This window comes from Trachemys scripta, chromosome 20 (genome assembly GCF_013100865.1).
Source record: "Trachemys scripta elegans isolate TJP31775 chromosome 20, CAS_Tse_1.0, whole genome shotgun sequence".
In the NCBI taxonomy this organism is placed as follows: Eukaryota; Metazoa; Chordata; order Testudines; family Emydidae; genus Trachemys; species Trachemys scripta.
Genome location: NC_048317.1, coordinates 7,536,763 through 7,554,481, shown reverse-complemented (window position 1 = coordinate 7,554,481; position 17,719 = coordinate 7,536,763). Strand labels below are relative to the sequence as shown.

The 17,719-nt window shown below is 46.6% G+C and overlaps 1 protein-coding gene across 22 annotated transcripts in view; it reads right to left on the bottom strand.

Annotated features, from left to right (window-relative positions):
* Positions 1-17,719, bottom strand: part of MACF1 (microtubule actin crosslinking factor 1) — a 251,868-nt gene that overhangs the window by 101,643 nt on the left and 132,506 nt on the right. For 14 of the 22 annotated variants that reach the window (XM_034753976.1, XM_034753961.1, XM_034753964.1 and 11 more), the window contains 11 exons: positions 16,643-16,795; positions 16,303-16,391; positions 15,358-15,493; positions 6,437-11,776; positions 5,800-5,949; positions 4,861-5,076; positions 4,592-4,741; positions 3,153-3,380; positions 1,471-1,620; positions 1,135-1,368; positions 287-514 (listed from right to left, as the gene is read on the bottom strand). In XM_034753976.1, coding sequence (XP_034609867.1) covers positions 287-514; positions 1,135-1,368; positions 1,471-1,620; positions 3,153-3,380; positions 4,592-4,741; positions 4,861-5,076; positions 5,800-5,949; positions 6,437-11,776; positions 15,358-15,493; positions 16,303-16,391; positions 16,643-16,795 — 7,074 coding nt within the window. The remainder of the gene's footprint in view (positions 1-286; positions 515-1,134; positions 1,369-1,470; positions 1,621-3,152; positions 3,381-4,591; positions 4,742-4,860; positions 5,077-5,799; positions 5,950-6,436; positions 11,777-15,357; positions 15,494-16,302; positions 16,392-16,642; positions 16,796-17,719) is intronic. The other 8 variants (XM_034753977.1, XM_034753972.1, XM_034753975.1 and 5 more) reach the window with 1 other exon arrangement.

Below are 17,719 nucleotides of genomic sequence, written 5' to 3'. Positions count from 1 at the left end.
CCACTAATAAATTTACAGCTGAGGCAGATGAAAAACACGCCTCTCTCCACTTTCACATCTCCATGTCCTCCCGTAGGCTGTGCCAGGAGGATCCCACAAGTTCAAGGGTCTCCCCTTCTAGAGCACCAGAGCAATGCTGCCCGGTTACACTGGAACACAACTGCGTGGCAAGGCGAACACATCCATGCATTCAGCACCACTTCCTGGTGGCAGAGTCACCGTGTTTGGTAGCACTAAGATCTAACGTAATATCAGCCAGGTAGGTCGGACATGGCGGCATTCTAACCTTCAGCCTCTCATACTGTCGATCAAGGTTCTCTTCCACTCCGTCCACTTCCACTAAGTGACCGTCGAGAATGTCCTGGGCGCTTTTCCCCTCGAGCGCTCCTGGACCTTGTTCCATTGGGCGAGTTTTGTGCTCAGAGAGCGCCCCCGTCTGTTCTAATGATGTCACCCAATTTAGAAGCGACTCAATCTTACTCCTGTTCTCCTCCAATTCTTTGGCAGCTTTCACCTGAAAAACAACAAATATTCCGGATGAGGAGGGCTGTTCTTTTTGTATTTGTATAAGCTGCTGTATCAGGAGAAGGAGAATCCTGGCATCTGATTGATTTTGCGATTCTCAGCCCAGCACAACACATAGTCCATAGTCTTACTCACCAACACACACCCCAAACTGGGCTTCTGATACAGAGCGAGTGTACAAGTAGTGTGTGTGCATATGGGTGCACACATCCAAGTGGTTCTTTGAGGTACACCCCTGTGGCTTATCTGGGGAGGTTGAGACACTGTTGGATTTTCAGAGGCACCAACTTACTTGAAAAGACTGCCCTGGAAGTTTATTACCAATTCCTGACATCAGAGCAAGGCTTCTTTACTCTGCCCTGGGCTGCTTTATATTACTATGATTATTGTATTAGTATTATAAATACCTAGCACTTCTAATCCATAGCTCTCAAAGTGCTTTACAGGGGGAGTCAATACCATCATTTTACAGATGGGGAAACCGAGCAAACAGTTGCAGAGCCAGGAACAGACCCCAGGTTTCCCCAACTCCCAGTCCAGTGGCATACCCACTAGGCCATGCTGCCCCCCCACTAAAAGTCCCCCCTCCGTCCGTTCTTCATGTGTTACCTTTTCTGTCTCCTGTTGCACTGCAGCAGTCACTGCGCTCTCCAGTTCTTTCTGGGCCACTTCAGTCCGCTCCTGCAGAGACTGGAACTGCTCCTTTGCGAGGCGGAGTTTCTCTTGCAGGGCTGCCAGCTCCCCGGGGTTCATCTTGGCCCTGTTGGCCTCTAAGAACTCTTCGGTTGCTTTCAAGACACCCGCGAAAGAGGCGGCCCGGTTCTGAATGTTTCTCTGCAGATCCTACGAGCATTATGGAAGAATCGTACAACTTTTCTGTGCCATCTGGGCAGCTGGCACCTCTTTTGCCCCCTTCTTGCCCCCCACAACTACCCTAGCACTGACCTTAACGTCACTTTGCCTCTGCTGCAGCATAGGTAGGTCCCCTTCATCGGCTGCTCTTTGCTGATCTGTCAGCGTGTTCTCCACCTGGCCTAGCCAGGTGCAGAGCTCCTCCAGCTTCTGACTGCGCATTGCTTGCTGCTCCTGGAGAGTCTGTGTTGAGGGGAAGAGAAGAGAGGAGGCAGTTTAATACACATCATTCATCCAATGCCAGCACGTCTCTGAAAAGCAAGGTAGAAGAGTTACAGTCTGAGCACCTGACAGGATAGGAGGCAGCACAGAAAACACCTTTTGACGCCCTCTGCTCTCAGACAGTCAGACAGGCTGCATGAATGTGTATCAGAGCCCAACGCTATTTGAAGGAAGGGATCTCTTTAAATACACATTTCTCTATAATTCAAGCAGTCTACTCTTCTCTCCTCTTTAGATGGGAGACCATGTCACACGTGTTTAATAATTTCATAGGGGGCAACAATCAAAACAGAGCCCTCCTTGGTACAATTAACCAAAAGTTGCTCTGGCTTTGTCCTTTCTCTCAACCTCCAGAAATTTAAAATATACCAGAAACCCGCGTCATGCCATCTCTAGAAAGGCTGGCCATGTGTAACAAGCTGGCATCACGCAGCGCTGCAGCATTGACTGACCCGAGTCAGGTTTATTTTTGACACCCGGGTTGGCGGGAGAGCCTAGGGGAGGCAAAGTGTTTCTGTCGCTGATCCAGTCCCTAGGTTTTGCCACTAGTGCACAACACAGAAGCGCCTGTTTGAGCTATTGAGCATGATGTGTGACCCTGACAGTCCTCACAAAAAACTTCTCTTTGCCAGCAGGGAAAAAAAAAAGTTTCTTCTGATGCTGTAGCAACTAAACATACAAACTTGTGCAAAATGCTGCGGTCATTTCTTTCACTCTTTAAGATAAACAACAGAAGCAATTCAAAAGAGCGCTCTTAAGAGCTCTTCGGCTGCAAAGCGAGATCTTCCTGGGTTAGGGTGGGTGCACACTGAATCTGAAAAAGCAAAGCAAACTGGTTAATACACACAAAGAGATGGCATAGGCAGAGTGTTATTGAGAGCAACTGTTAATAAAAACATCACAGTATTAATAGTGTCTGGAGTGAAAAGGTCCATGCGGTTATGTGGGCTGCAGGAATACAGCAGAGAACCAGGAGCTTGTGTGGGTGGCTGCTGTGTGCCGCGACATTTACATATTATTCAAAGGGCTGTTCTCGTGTGGCTACAGACCATTAACTGTGCAAGGAAAATGAGAAACTACCAACACTGGTTAGCATTTGGGTTGAACAGCACCAGTTATTTTCTGATGTGGGCCTTATAGGAACTAGGGTGAGCCCACTAAACCAATGCACGTGTGATCTCAGCTAGACTCAGGCAGGTTTCCAGAGCTGAAAGCCAAAGGGACTGATCAGCTGTGCCCTCTAGAGTCCTCAAGAGCTTGGTTATTTTGAATATTTCCAGAGGGAAGGCAGAAACGCACTCCCTTGAAAGATGGGATGGGTAGGGTAATAGAAAGGAGCAATGGAGTCTTTTGAAGAAACTCCTGCTGTGCCATGAATCGTGACAAAGGCACGCACCCAAAACCGGAACACAGAACAGCAAGTGTTTCACCGCATGTTCTTCAGATTGAAAACATCTCAGTTAACAAAACACAACCGGTCTCACGCCCTTCACCTCATCAGTCTGCTCCACTTGCCGGAGACAGACCTGCAGGACCTCCACCTGAGCTGCCACCCGCTCAGAAAGGTCCCGGAAAGACTTCTGCAGTTCGTTGAGCAGTCTCAGCAGCTGCCTGCTCTGTTGGGGGGTCAAGTCCTGGGCGTGCTCAGAGATAAAGAACTGAATGTCGAAAGCCGTTGCATCAAGCTCAGATTTGGTGTGAGCAAGGGGCTGTTTCAACTCCTGAACATAAGAGAGAAAAAGCTAGTCAGTAAAGTGACTCTTGTCTGGGTGCACTTTCCTAAGCTGCTGGCTTTGGAGAAGATCCATGGGCAAAGAGAATCCTACAGCTCAGAAGCAGAGTGAGTCCAGCCAGATCTCCATCAAGAGAACAAGATATTTCAGGCAACCAAGCAGATACTAAGAGCTTGTCTATATGAACACTTAGTTCATGGCAAGCTGGGGTGTAAAACTACCCTGCACTAGCCTGCTGCACACAAAGCGTCCACGTGCCAAGCCCTAGATGTTCTGTAGTGTGCTTTAATCTACTCCTGTTCCAAAGCAACTTAGATCAAAGCGCACAGGCAATTTTTAGCACGTGGCAGGAGGGTCCACACAGACACTTAGTGCATGGCAGGCTAGTGCGAGGTAGATGTACACCCCAGCTTCCCACCAAGAAAGTGTTTGTACAGAGAAGCCCTAACAGAAGCACGTACAACAGCACATGAGTAACACAGCGTGCGGGAAGCACTGTTTTCCCAAGTCTCCTCCTTTCTCTTCATACCAGATCTCCCAACGGCATTGAAAAAAAACCATCCTGTCATTGGCATCCTAATCACAGACCCAGTTTCTCTCAGTGTGTGCGGTGCAGCGCTGGACATGTACCCAGATTCAGAAGTGACTGTTTATAATCTATATGCCAATCGCGCCTCCAGCTTCCTCGTTCTGCAGATCGTGGTGGAGCAGCAAAAACCTCTCCTGGAGCTACCTCTTCTTCCAACACCTTTCCCCCCGCCCCGCACTGCTGGGGTCTCAAAAGCATAGCTCTGTGAGCCATGAGGATAGTCTCCAATGCCCAGTCTGAGCGACACTCCCAAGGGACTGTGGCGCTCTGTAACGGCTCCAGGTCACGCTCTGGAGGAGATCGCGACTTATTTTTGTATTTATTTCCCTATGGTCTTTGAAGGGCTGAGCAGCAATAGGACGTTTTACTTGTTGCTGAGACAAAACAGGAAAAAAAACCCTTGGCTCTTTTCACCCCGGCGTGGCATTATTACTCATGCTCCCAAGAGGACAAGGACTAAAAAACCAGCTAGAATACTGGCATCTCCTTGCACAATAATCGACAAAGGGAAAGCCACAAAGAATCGAGGAAGACTGGATTAAAAGCACCCCCCTTCCCTGGAGGAGGCCACAATTTTATCTGCCAGGATTAGGGGTGTTGCTATGGCTACCTTATAGTGTTGGAGGCAGCAATTCAAGCTGTTCCCGTCAGTTGCATTGTGGTAGTCACTGCTGTCCAGAGATAATGCGGTATCGCAGACCCAATTCTGCAGCTCTTCTAGTTTCCCCTCAAGCCTTTTATGCTGTGTTAAGACGTTAGCCTTAAAACGAAAAGTACACTAATTAAAACCAGGAAACTAATGAAGGAATGAATGCAGAGATCCCTCAGTATAGGGCTGAAGCAGCATAGGGAGAACAAAAGTCTGTTTGTCAGTTGTACCTTTTCAGTTTCTACAGCACTGTGCAGGTTTAGCAGCCAGGCCTCCAAGGCATCGCTCACTGAGCTAAAGGACTTCTGGAGGTTCTTGGCATCTTTCTCCAAGGCTTTCAGCAATTGTTCAGGGACTTCTTGGGGCTGGTTGGCCACAATCCACTTCACAGATTCCAACTCCTGATTTACTGGAGAGGACAGATCCTTCAGTTCCACATCCAGGACCTGAGGCAAGACAGTATCATTAAGTCCAAGACACAGTGATTTCATACTCTCACTGCCAGCATCCCCAGGGTACACCTACACTGCAAAAAAGACAACGACTCACAGCACTGAGTCTCAGACCCTGGGTCAACTGACTCATGCCGCGGGGACTAAAAATAGCAGTGTAGATGTTTGGGCTCAGGCTGGAGCGAGGGGGGAGGGTCTCAGAGCCCGGCTCCAGCCTAGCCCAAATGTCTACATTGCCTGAGCCAACTGACCCGGGCTTTGGGACTCCATGCCCGGGCTTTGGGACTCCATGCCGTGGGTTTTTCTTTGCGGTGTAGACGTAGCCTCAGTAACACAAAGGCTGAAAGAAACTGGATTCAAACAATATGTGTATCTGCTATAATGATCCATTACCATCCACCAATTCATCCAACTGTTCTCATCTGGCCGGGTTACAATAATTCATTCCAGACAGCAAACCTAACTGTGAATTAAATGAATGTATTGGCTAAGCACGGACGAAGACCTGAGCCAGAAAGAAAGTTGGAGAGACAGACGCTCTGTGTTTGCATTTCAATATCTTTTAGATCCCAGACTCAAGTTCCTCATTGTGCTCACAAGAGACAGTGAGCAGCTGCTAAAGTCCAGTGACCCTGTGCATAAACCACCCTAAAAGAACTAACCCAGAGAGCAGAGCATTGAAGCTGGACTAATTTTAGTACAGTGGCCCCTCCTGACCTCAGCCTGATGCAGCAGGTTTTGTAGCGCTTCTAACTTCAGCTCCGCAGGTTGAACCTGTTTAATTTTCATCTCAATATCTCGGAGCACGGACAGATAAGATACCAGCTTCTCATCATGTTCCAGACACAGCTGTTTGCTGAACACAGTCTGCGGAGTCAAAAGACAAAACATACTTCAGATTTTGATAGAAAAGTAAAACAGAATGAGCTATTTTAAAGGAATCTTAGTATTTTTTCTCTTAGCAATTTTCCACATTAGGGACTGCTCACTTGCTAATCTTATCTACTAGATTTACTGCGGAGAAATAAAACGTATACCCTTTTTCCAACAAAACTTAAAAATAGCAACAAATCTGCAGTGTTATCATCAAACTGCTAAACAATGGGCTTATGTATCTGTCATTTATAAGTAATGTTCTCATAAAATATAACTGAGGTTCAAATGTTTCCCCTAATACATCACAGTTTCATTTGCCAAGTAAATTTCAGTTACTATCTTCTGGGGCTGCAACTCCCAATAGGTGCACTACATTCACTACATTTATCCTTCTTGCTGTCAACTTTGTCCAAAACCATGCACATTTATATCAAATATACATAATAAATACCAGGAATTTTAAAAAAACAACATTTACCTTGGCTGGTTTTGTAGATTCTCTTGAAGGTTCTTGCCATCTCTCTCTGTCTGCCATAGTTAAGCGTGATTCTTGATCACCGATGCTGTCCTCTCTGGTTATTTCCTGGGGTGTCTTTCCTTCTGATTTGAAGGTTGTAGAGGACCCTGCTTCATCCATGGTGAACTCTGTGGTTGTTTCTTTCAGAGTCTGTTTCTCTAGTTCAGGGATTACAGAAGATTCTAGATCACCTGTGGATTCCTCTCTGGTAATTAACTCTGGTGTTTTTTTCTCTGCGATACACACTGTGGGGGATACCAGATCTCTGGTTTCCTCTTTGGTGATTGCTTGGGGTATCTTTTCCTCTGATTTCTCTGTTACAGAGGTGGCCTCGCCATTTCTGACCTCCTCTCCGATTGTCTCTTGGAGTGCATCTCTCTTTGGGGCAATGCTGAACTTCTGATCATCTTTGATATTCTCTTTCAGGTCCAACGCAGTCGCTTCCTTTTCTCTTTCAGGAACCTGTTTCTCACTAATCTCTGTTTGCTTTTGTTCAGCCAGACTGCTCAGCAACCCACCAGCTGTTTTCTTGGTGGTGGTGGTTTCACACACTGATTCCTGAATACCTGAGATCAATTCCTCCTTGGAATCTGGGATAGGAAGGGACTGTTTTTCCTTGGAAGATTTCCCTCGTTTAGTGGTTTCTCCTGGGATACTGATCTGCTTTGGATTCTTTATCTCAGTTTTCTTCTTTCCCATGGGTTTTAGATCGGCCTCGCTCAACATTTCTGGAGCACCAAGACTTTTGATCTCAAGAATTTTTGCCTCTGGTCTCTGTGGTGTAGTTTCAGTATGCTTCCCTGTTATTTCATCTACAGGTTTGTCTTCAATATGCTTATCACCAATTGCAAGCTTGAAGGGTTCCTCAGCATTTATTTCTTCCTCTCCTTGATCCACAGAAACGGATTCTTTTGATGCTGCCTCTACTGCTTTTGACCCCTCCATTCTCTCATCTAAACTTCTCTGACCTACTTCAGAAGCCATAGCTGTAGCTTCTGTCTTTCCCAGAACACCATCTTTACTGAAAAAGGCTCTCTCTCTTCCTTCTTTGTCCCCAACACTTTGATGCATCATTTCACCAGCAAATGATTGCTCTCTCCCTGCCTCCAGTCTCTCTCTTTCCTCTTCTGTCTCCTCAGCTACTTCTACTCTCTCCCTCAAGTCATCTTTCCAGGGTTCCTGTGATCTGCTTTTCCTCATCTCTTTTTTCTGGGTCTTAAATGCTGCATCTGGAGATACAGGCATTGTGGCGAATACTAAGGGAGGCTCGGGGGACAATACAGCCTCTCCTAACAGTTGACCCACTACACTGTCCTCTGAAGTTTCAAGAGGAAGTGATTTCAGCACCTCTTCTTTCATTATACTCATTGTCTTATGTGGTCGGTCAGAATCAGCATCTGCAGCATCTCCAGCTGCACTGTAGCCCATTGCTTCGCGTCTAGCTTTGTGTTCATCATCACCAGTTATCTCCGTGGCAGGACTATCCATGGCCAAGCTTTCCTCTTTGGGTGCTGCTTTGTGCAGTTGCTGCTGGATGTGGCGTTTATATTCTCTCCACTCTTCAGGATCAGATGTGTCACTGAGTATCCAAATGCCTTCCGGCACAGCCACTAATCCTCTTTCAACAGCTTCCTTTAAAGTCACTCTTTCCCCACTGTTAGTGTCAACAATCCCTCCAGCCATCATCTGGTTCGATGCGATGATCCTCATCATGTCTTCATCCACCACGTCCTGTTCCAAAGCAGACCTCAGAGACAGTCTTTTGCCCATGGCACCATCCACAATGCCACCAGTGTCTGCTTGAGCTTGCAGTACTCTCAAGGTGGGCAACAGGTCTACTTCCCCCAGCTTCACAGCCTGCGCACACGTCAGAGCGTCCCCTGTCACCTTGTCCTTGAGTGCTCGGAAGGGAACGAGCTCCAGATACCTTTGTCCAGATTCAATGTCAATTTTACATTTCTTTATAAATTCTGAATAGGGAATGATCATACAGCTCTCAGGATCTACAATTCCGTGTTTCATTTCGGAAGACAACACTACCTTTTCCATAACTGTTTCAGATAACAATCCTTCCTTTACAGCTTTAGACAAAGCCAGCCTCTGGCCAGAAACAGGGTCAATAATGCTTCCACTCAAAGCCTGTATTTCTTGGACTTCACCGTGAAAATCCAGGTTAATTAGCCCTAATGACACTGCTTTGGGTAAGGATACAAGTTCCTTCCTTTCTGGATGAACATACTGGTGCAGACACACATTTTCAGACTTTATGAGTTCTTTGCACAAGTCTTGATCAATCAATCTATGTTTCATTGCATTATTTACTGAAAGTCTCATTCCAGACATGTGGTGAATAATTCCTCCGTCTGCTATTTGTTTGGTCAAGAGTTGGAGGGCTTTCCCCTTATCGAGAAGCCCTTTTTCAACTGACTGAACAATAGTTAAAGGTTCTTTAGTTTTAGGATCCATAATTCCACTTGTTTCAGCCTGTAATCCAATGAGCTTCTGTCTAGTTTCATCTTCAGCATCTTTTCCTTTAGAAGCTTTCTCTAACTTTACAAGTTCCTCTTGACTGGCGGGCTCGACCAAGCCAAGATTTGAAGCCAAAGTGACTGATATTTTTTTGCCTCGTTTCAAGTCAACAATTCCTCCAGTAACTACTTGTCCTTCTAAAATTCTCAATGCTGTTTCCTTATCCAGTAGGCCAACCTCAGCCGCATCCTTGACAGAGTAGACAATATTACTACATGGGTCGAGAACACCACTTATAGCTTTATCAGATGTGAGTACCTTGTGCAGAAGTTTCTCATCCATCAGACCTTCACTAATGACTTCTTCGGTGGTTAATGATTCGCATGTGTGAGAGTCAAAGAAGCCATTGAACATTTTCATTTTCTCCATCAGTTTAACAGCTGTGTGGCTGGACACTACACCACAAGCTACGGCTTCATTCAGAAGAAGATTCTTGCCCGTCTGCTCATGGTATATACCCTCACCTTGGAGTTGCGCCACCAGCATTGTTAAAGTGCGGTCTTCTCCCAGTTCCATGGAATGTTTGGGTAGCATAGAAGTTTCACGAATACTGAAATCAACTGATAAATCTTCCACATCCCTCTCTTCTACTTCCAATATTCTTGCACTTTCAGTTTTTTCTGTTTCTCTTTCTTCCATTTGCTTCTCATCTCCAGTTTTAAGAGGCACGATTTCTTCTCTTTTCACTGATCTGTTCTTAGCTTTTTCCTTATTCAACAAATTCTTATCCGTAATAGCTTGTCTCTCTACTTCAGATTCCAACCTTCTCGGAGTTTTCTCTTGCATGATTTGTGGTTTCTCTGTATTCTCTGATTCATCCATAGATATGTAGGTTTCTTTTCTCACACCATCTCTTACCATTTCAGGTGCTCTATCTTTGACTTTGTCTATTAAAAGTTTAGCAGCACTGGAATCTATCCCCATCTCCATCAGCATTTCCTCTGCTTCTCTGGGCTTTATCTCAAAGCTGATTCTAAGGGGGTCATTAACAGATTCTTGCCTAGACAATTCTATTTGATTTCCATTCCTGGTTATAGTCAGCCTTTGTTCTCTTGCAGATTCAGCATCAATTTCACTCTGAACAGAGGCTCGCTTTGCAGAAATCTCTTCCTGTTCCTTCAGATTCAGAGTTTTTCCTTTATACTTTGATGGAAAACTTCCCATTTGTATCACTGGATTTTTGTCATCTCGAGAAGTATTTTCTGGCACTTCTTTCTCTTCTTCCAAAGCGGTACATTGAAACTCAAGTTGCTTCAAAGCCAAATCATTACAGGGCTCCCTTTCAGTACTTGCACTCTCCCAGTCTTCTATCTCCTCAAGAACTTCCAGACCTTTGTAACCATCCTGGTCAACGTCCAACAGGTGAGTACTCGATCCATTTTCTTGAGCTTGTATAACGGCTTTAGTGAGAGCATTTAACTCCCCATCTACTAGGAGCAACTTGTGGCCATTGTGGATGTTGATATAGCTATGGGTCATCAAATGGAATATCAGCCTATCATCATCACTCCTTAGTAGAGGGTGACTTTGGTCTTCATGACTCCGTCCTGCAGAGCCCATGCTCAGTGTGTTTCTGGCTGCAGAGCCTGCCAGCTGCATATTGGGCATCACATCAGGTATGACGGTAGATTTTAGCTTCTTGGCAACATCTCTCTCCAAGATGCCATGCTCTACTGCTTTCTTCCAGGTCAAGACCTCTGTGGTTTCTGGTATGAAGAGAGCCTTAATGAGTTGCCTGTTACTAAGAATCTTATGAGCCAATTCAGTGGACAGGATGCCCTGCTCTAGGGCATCTGCAACTGGGAGGATCTCGCCTGACTCAGGCCACAACAGCCCCATAAAGGACCAAAGGGATTCCAGGATCACCAGCGCAATCCTCGAGGCTACTAAATCTTTCTTTACTGCTTCATCTATTGTCAGTCTCTCTCCCGTGACAGTATCTATAATGCCACCTGTCTGAAGTTGTCGGATCAAGAGTGCACACGCCATATCTTGGTCAATCAAATTATGTCTCACTGCCTCGTCCACAGTCAGTCTGTGCCCTGTTCTGGGGTCTACAATGCCGCCAGCAAAAAGCTGGGCTTCCAACAGCCGCACAGTGACTTGCCTATCTATTAGCCCCTCCTGGACAGCACGGAAGATGCTCACTTTCCTCCCTGATTTCAGGCTCACCATCCCACCTGCCAGCTGCTTGACGGGCAGCAATCTCAGGCCAGTCTCTTGGTGAATGATACATCGCTGCATTAGCTCGGTCAGGCTGATTTTCTTGGCTGTGTTGGGGTCAATCAAATTCCTGCAAGATCTCAGGCGAGATGCCAGTTTTGAGTGAAGCTGAGTAGTTATGAGGCCTTCTTGAACAGCCTTTTCCAAGCTGATCCGGCCCTGTCTTGAAGGGTCTATAAAACCCCCTGTAACAAGATGAACTTCTAAAATCTTCAGTCCAACTTCCTCACTGATCTTTCCCTCTTCTATTGCAGAAACAGTGGGCAGAAACCGTTTTCCTTCAAAGCTCATTTGACGTATCAGAAGAAGGGTATCCTGCAGCTCCTGCAGCACCTCGAGAGTCCTGGGATCTATGATGTTTCTTGCCAGGCCTTCCGCCAAAGAGAGCTTCTCGCTGGTCTCAGGAACGACTAGGCCAGACGTGATAACCTGAGCCTCCAGCAGTACAAGGCCTGTGTCTTGGTCTATGAGACCTTTCTGCATGGCACCCAAGATAGGGAATATTTCCACTGTGCCCAAGTCTATCACTCCCGCAACTGTGTCACATCCCTACAAATGGAGAGAGAAAATAAAAATCAAATCAGAACCACAGAAGCTGCTAAAAGCAAACCATCATTTCGAGTAACTACAGCACATCAAGTCCAGGGATGTCTCAGTTTCCAGGAGATGGAGGGGAAAAAAATCCCAAAACCTAAAAAGACTAGAGAGCAGAGCCCAACGGGTATGACATGCAACTCCGAGGGCATCTGAGCGAGACGCTCATGTAAACAACTCTATATCTTCCAACTTGCATGTTGTTTTAGAGCTCATCTAGTCTCCCGTGTGGCAGCACTGAGACATTTCTGACACCCATCATTACAATAACGCAGCAAAGCGGCAAGCAGCAAAACCCAAGGTTTCTAATGTCCCACTGAACGACCAACAGAGAGAGAGACACATTTAGACAGACATGCATTTTAGCCTTTCAACATTTCAATGCAAAAAGGGATGGACAATATGAACCCCATTTTGTGCTCCCTACGAGGAAAAAGGACAAAAGAAAAAGCACCCTCAGTGATTCAGAAATCTCCCACTGGTGTAGTTGCTCCCACAGTGCCTGCCATGCAGATCTGCAGTGCCAGCCACCAACAGGAAAGAGGGAACCCTGTGGCAGAGACCAGCTCACCAGCAACAGCAGACCAGCCATGCACCAAAGGGCAGGGAAGTCGCCTCTGCCCATGCAAGTAGGCTCCAGTGCAGCGTTCTCTGGCACCGCCACCACAACTTCCCTCCCTGGAGCATTTCAGAAATGACCAACTCTCCAGTAGCTAAGGCCAGGCCTCGGGAAGAACAGAGCTCTAGACTACACTAGGTGCCAAGGTGGAACGCCACATGATCAGGACTGAGGCTCCGAAAATAGCACCCGCCTCAAGTATTTCTGGGAGGTCTTTTTCTCGGTGTTATTAGCGCAAGCAGGGAAATGCTCAGGAGGGAAAGACGATGAAATGGGAATGAGCATCCCCTATAGTATGTACACCAGCGCTGCTGGTTTCTACACTACCGTCGCTCCGGTACGAGAGCCTGGGTTACCGGAAGATACCCCAGAGGGAATCCCATGCAGAGGGGAAATACGGGAACCTGGATTTTGTGAATACAATCAATTCCGTTCAAGCCGCTCAAATGTCTCTGTTTGCAAATGTGTCACGAGAACGTTCCACAGGATGTGGCAGCTTGGCTCTGGCGCCCACAAACACCCCACTTCCAGCGAGTTGGTCTGGATTTACCCTCACGCTCTTTTTTTGGGGGGCGGGGGGGGGGAGAAGAACTAGAAGGCTGGCATAACCCAGCATGCACGTTCCATACTGAACAAGCCACAGAAAGACAGAGGAGGAGAGAGGGGACATAAAAGGCTTTTACTTACCAGAATTGCAGGGTGTGCCCGGAGCAGTTAAAGACAGAGCCTTATGGAGTAGCTCAGCCGTATCACACACACAGTGTAAAGCTTGGTGTTAGCGTCCAGCATGCCACTGTTTTGTTTTTGCAAAAAAGAGCCCCCCACGCAGGTCGTCCTCTTTTCGCTGTGTGTGCGGGGGGTGCGTTTAAAATTCCGGAGGGTTAGTTAAACTTGTAAGCAAGGATGTCAGTTAATCGTAACAATACTTGACATGAAACACAAACTGTACAGGGACACATCATGCTCAAAATAGCGCGAGCTGCAGTTTGGCGTTGGTTTCCTCTTTTTAATTTGATACCCTTGCACGGAGTCTCGGATGTTTCCAGCAAGCAAATGTTAACACTTCTCCATGTGCTCCCTGCTACAATGAAGCAACCGTACCATGACGCGATGATAGCCCCAAAGCTACTCCCTCATCTGGGCCAAGTGTCAATAACAGAAACCCTAAAGTAGCCTCTTATAATGAGTTCTAATCCCATCCCACTCTGCTCTCAGTGCTAATCTCGGTTAGCCGGGAGGCCACAAATCTGGGGGCCTGTCATAATTAGGAAGCAAAATACACCCCTTTCTGCAAAACAGAAATGTAAAAGGAAACTGACACCCCCAAAATATTTTCATGCTGTATAAATAAAACACAGCAAACTGTAGGGAAGACTTTTGCATGAAAGCATTTTCCTTTCTGTGGGAGGAGCAGGGAAAGGAAAGAATGGGCATCCCACACGCTTTGGACCTGCAGGGCCATTTTTAGCTTCTTTTCTGGCAGCAGTGAGGTAGGTGGCATTAATGACATGACAATTTAACTGGGGAGATTGCTACTTCTAAGCTCGGAGTTGTTGCTGTAATGTCAGCATGAGTTTTCTGCTGCTTGCAAAGTGTGATAAAATGACCTGCACTAAAAAAAAAAGGAATCACTGGACTGAGACATCTGAACCAGGATAGAAGTACGTCTCTTTCGATAGAAATAGGTATGCTTTATTTTTGTGCGTACAGCACTGAAAGTGTGGGACTTTAGATTTCCCATAAACTCAGTGGCCTTGCCATCCTTTTCTCTTGATCTGCTGGACTGGGATTTCACTCCCTGACCCAATTTCAGTTTTGGCTATCATCAAATCATGTCCAACTTGGCCAGTGCTTCAAAATACAGGGAGCTAGCAAGCAAACACACAGATATATCCATTGGACACATATATATACATTTACATACACATACAGGTATATCCATGAATGACTGAAGACAGCTAACACCGATAACAGAGGTGATAGGAAGGAACGTCAAACCCTTCCCACCTAGCGCATGAGTGTAACATGAAACGGAGATTGACAAGAACATTATCGGATGCAAATGGGAGATGGACAGGGGTCCAGCTACTCAGTCAGTGAAGGTCTCTCAGATGAGCTGAGGGTCTATCAAGGAGATGATGCAGGGCTGCATTCCACACAGAGAGGAACTCAATTTCCTACTATTCAAGGCAAGACTATTTCTCACTAGTGCATTCCACAATTTACGCATGGAGGTGTGAAAAGGTTGCCCATACACCAGTCTCTATGCAGCCAAGCTTCTGGCAAGAGATGCAATCAAAATGTCCTTGCAGGCAGTGCTTAATGTGTGCCAGGACTGAGCCCCGGCACCTCTAGGCTCGGTAGTTCAGAGCCCCGGTACCTCTGGCACTTGCTGCATCAGTTATGAATGTAAAAAAACTGCTAGAGCCCCGGCACCTAATTGCTTGAGCCTTGGCACCTCTCATTACAAATTTGGCACTGCTTGCAGGTCTCACCCAGGTCCTACATGACCGTGGTCTCTCTATTTTAAAAAACGGAAAGGACACCCCATGGCCACTCTGTCTCCTTATTAGATCAGATGTCCACCTCCCTTCTTTCCCATTACAAGATTAAGTCAACTCTGTAGCATGGGGAGCAGCCCTGATTAACAACACTGCAGAGGAGAACCATCCCCTAACAACCTGGAACAGAATACGAAAACCTCTTCTACTTGGCCTCCAATGACCAACTCAGCCCGGACCCCTGAGTGCAGTGTATGGGAAAGCATGGAAGAGTGGTGGATCACGTGAGATTAAGGACAAAGCAAACAGGCTGTGAATGGCTGGTGGTCATGAGACACGCAACCAAGCAAAGCCTCTTTCACGCTCTGAGGAAAGGTAACTCAGATCTATGCGATAGACGGGATGGGAAAAGGTACCTTGTGCTCCGTCTCCTGGGCCAGATGGCTCTGAAGCTGTTGAAGCTGTTCCGCAGAGTCGCTGCAGAGCTGATGGTAAGTCTCCTTTAGAGCACTGAGTTGGGTGGAAATTTGTTCCTTCTCCTGGTCAGAAAGCCTGCAAGATGGGACAGGAAATCTCTTCATGGAGTCTGAGAAAGTGACATGCAGCTCCATGTATTTCAGATTTTCTTCTCCGGACACAAAATGGCAAGCGCAAAATGGAATCCCCTCCTCACACTGCTCATGCCTCAACTGAAGGGTTAAGTGCATTGTCATGCCAGTCACCCTACGCTGAGCATGGTGACCGAATCAGGAACAAAACTATGCCAAATAGCCGAGGTCGTTAATTACCAGGATGGGGTGAAAGAGTCGCAACAAAAGTAACTGGTTTTGCATTCCATTTCCAATTCACAAAAATGGTTCCATTTTGGGGAAAAAGTGAAAGTATGTCAGTTTCCTATACAAATGGGCCTATTTTCATTCACAAGGTCCAATTTTCAAGCTAAAATCAACTAAATTATCAAAGCTCCTAAATTCTGTTCTGACTGAGATGCATTTGTATATTTAAACACACAAGATTTGGATTTTCATGCTTCGGGGCAAAGCTGGTCATTTTAGCCAAAAGCAAAGTTTCTGGGTTGTAAAATCGCCTGGAACGAAATTGGGAATCTCTATTGGGGCGAATTTTTGGCTAAAGCTTGCCATTTTCACCTACACCTGGTCACTATTTACAACGGTCACCTGGATTCAAAGAATACCTGCCCACCAATGGAATCTCATCAGGGTGGTCGAGTAATTTGGCCATTAGAATAACTTGAGGTTAATTTTCTTTGTATTTATCATCACCCTCTCTTCTGACAAAGAGGTGCATTACCCTTTCCCAATCTCCTCGCTCTTATTCACAACTACTTGTACTGTACTCACTTGTGGCTATGTTTTGCAAGGAAGATCTGTGCAGTTTTGATGGCCTCTGAGACCTGCTCTTTCCTTGAAGCCAGCTCCTCATTTAGAGCCTGTTGAGAACAAGAGGAAAGCTAAATTCCAGGCTGGAAAGAAGGGAAGCAATTCCCCTGAGGTTACAGCACATGCTCAGTGTTACACAGGAGGCATCAAGGTTGCTTTCCTTCAGTGGTTTTGGAAAACTCAGTTAGAACTAGCAGGACAATGTAGTTTTAGTATGTATAACAGCAGTATGAAAATGACTAGGTACAGGTACCATGCATATATCAGAGAGAGAGGGAGGGACACAGGCCTCCTGATTTACCTGCTGCTCCGAGATGGATTTCTCAATGTCTCCCAGCTCTTTGCTCTTGAGTGGACCAGTCCTGACTTGCGTGCTCTGTTTCAAACCAGAGACCCAGCCCAGGAGTTCTTTCACCTTGTCCACATGCTCCTGCTTCTCTTCCTCTACTGCTTTCTACACATGGGGGAGACAGGAACACATCCCGCATTAATGTACTGAGGGGCCCAGAATTCCTGCAGCCAGAGCCCAGCACCAATCAGGCATAGAGCCGTTCGGTGGAAGGAACTGAAATATGCTCTAAACAGGAAATGGGAAAGGGGTCTGAAGCTAGGGTTACCATATTTCAGCGAGCAAAAAAGAGGACGGGAGGAGCCCCGCCCTAGCCCCGCCCCTGCCCCTCCCACTTCCCGCCCCCCCTGACCTCCCAACCCTCCCCCCGTTCCTTGTCCCCTGACTACCCCCTCCTGGGACCCCTGCCCCTAACTGCCCCNCACATGCTCCTGCTTCTCTTCCTCTACTGCTTTCTACACATGGGGGAGACAGGAACACATCCTGCATTAATGTACTGAGGGGCCCAGAATTCCTGCAGCCACAGCCCAGCACCAATCAGGCATAGAGCCGTTCGGTGGAAGGAACTGAAATATGCTCTAACCAGGAAATGGGAAAGGGGTCTGAAGCAGAGAAAGAATCACTGGCAGAAACTGACGACTGGGCCTGGGAGTTCTGAATGTGCTAATTATGAATTTAGAATCACAGAATCATAGGGCTGGAAGGGACCTCAAGGGGTCTTCTAGTCCGGTCCCCTGCACTCATGGCAGGACTAAGTATTATCTAGATCATCCCTAACAAGTGTTTGTTTAACCTGCTCTTAAAAATCCCCAATGATGGAGATTCCACAACCTCCCTAGGCAATTTATTCCAATGCTTAACCACCCTGACAGTTAAGACGTTTTTCCTAATGTCCAACCTATACCTCCCTTGCTGCAATTTAAGCGCATTGCTTCTTGGCCTATCCTCAGACGTTAAGAAGAACAATTCTTCTCCCTCCTCCTTGTAACAACCTTTTATGTACTTGAAAACTGTTCTCATGTCCCCCCT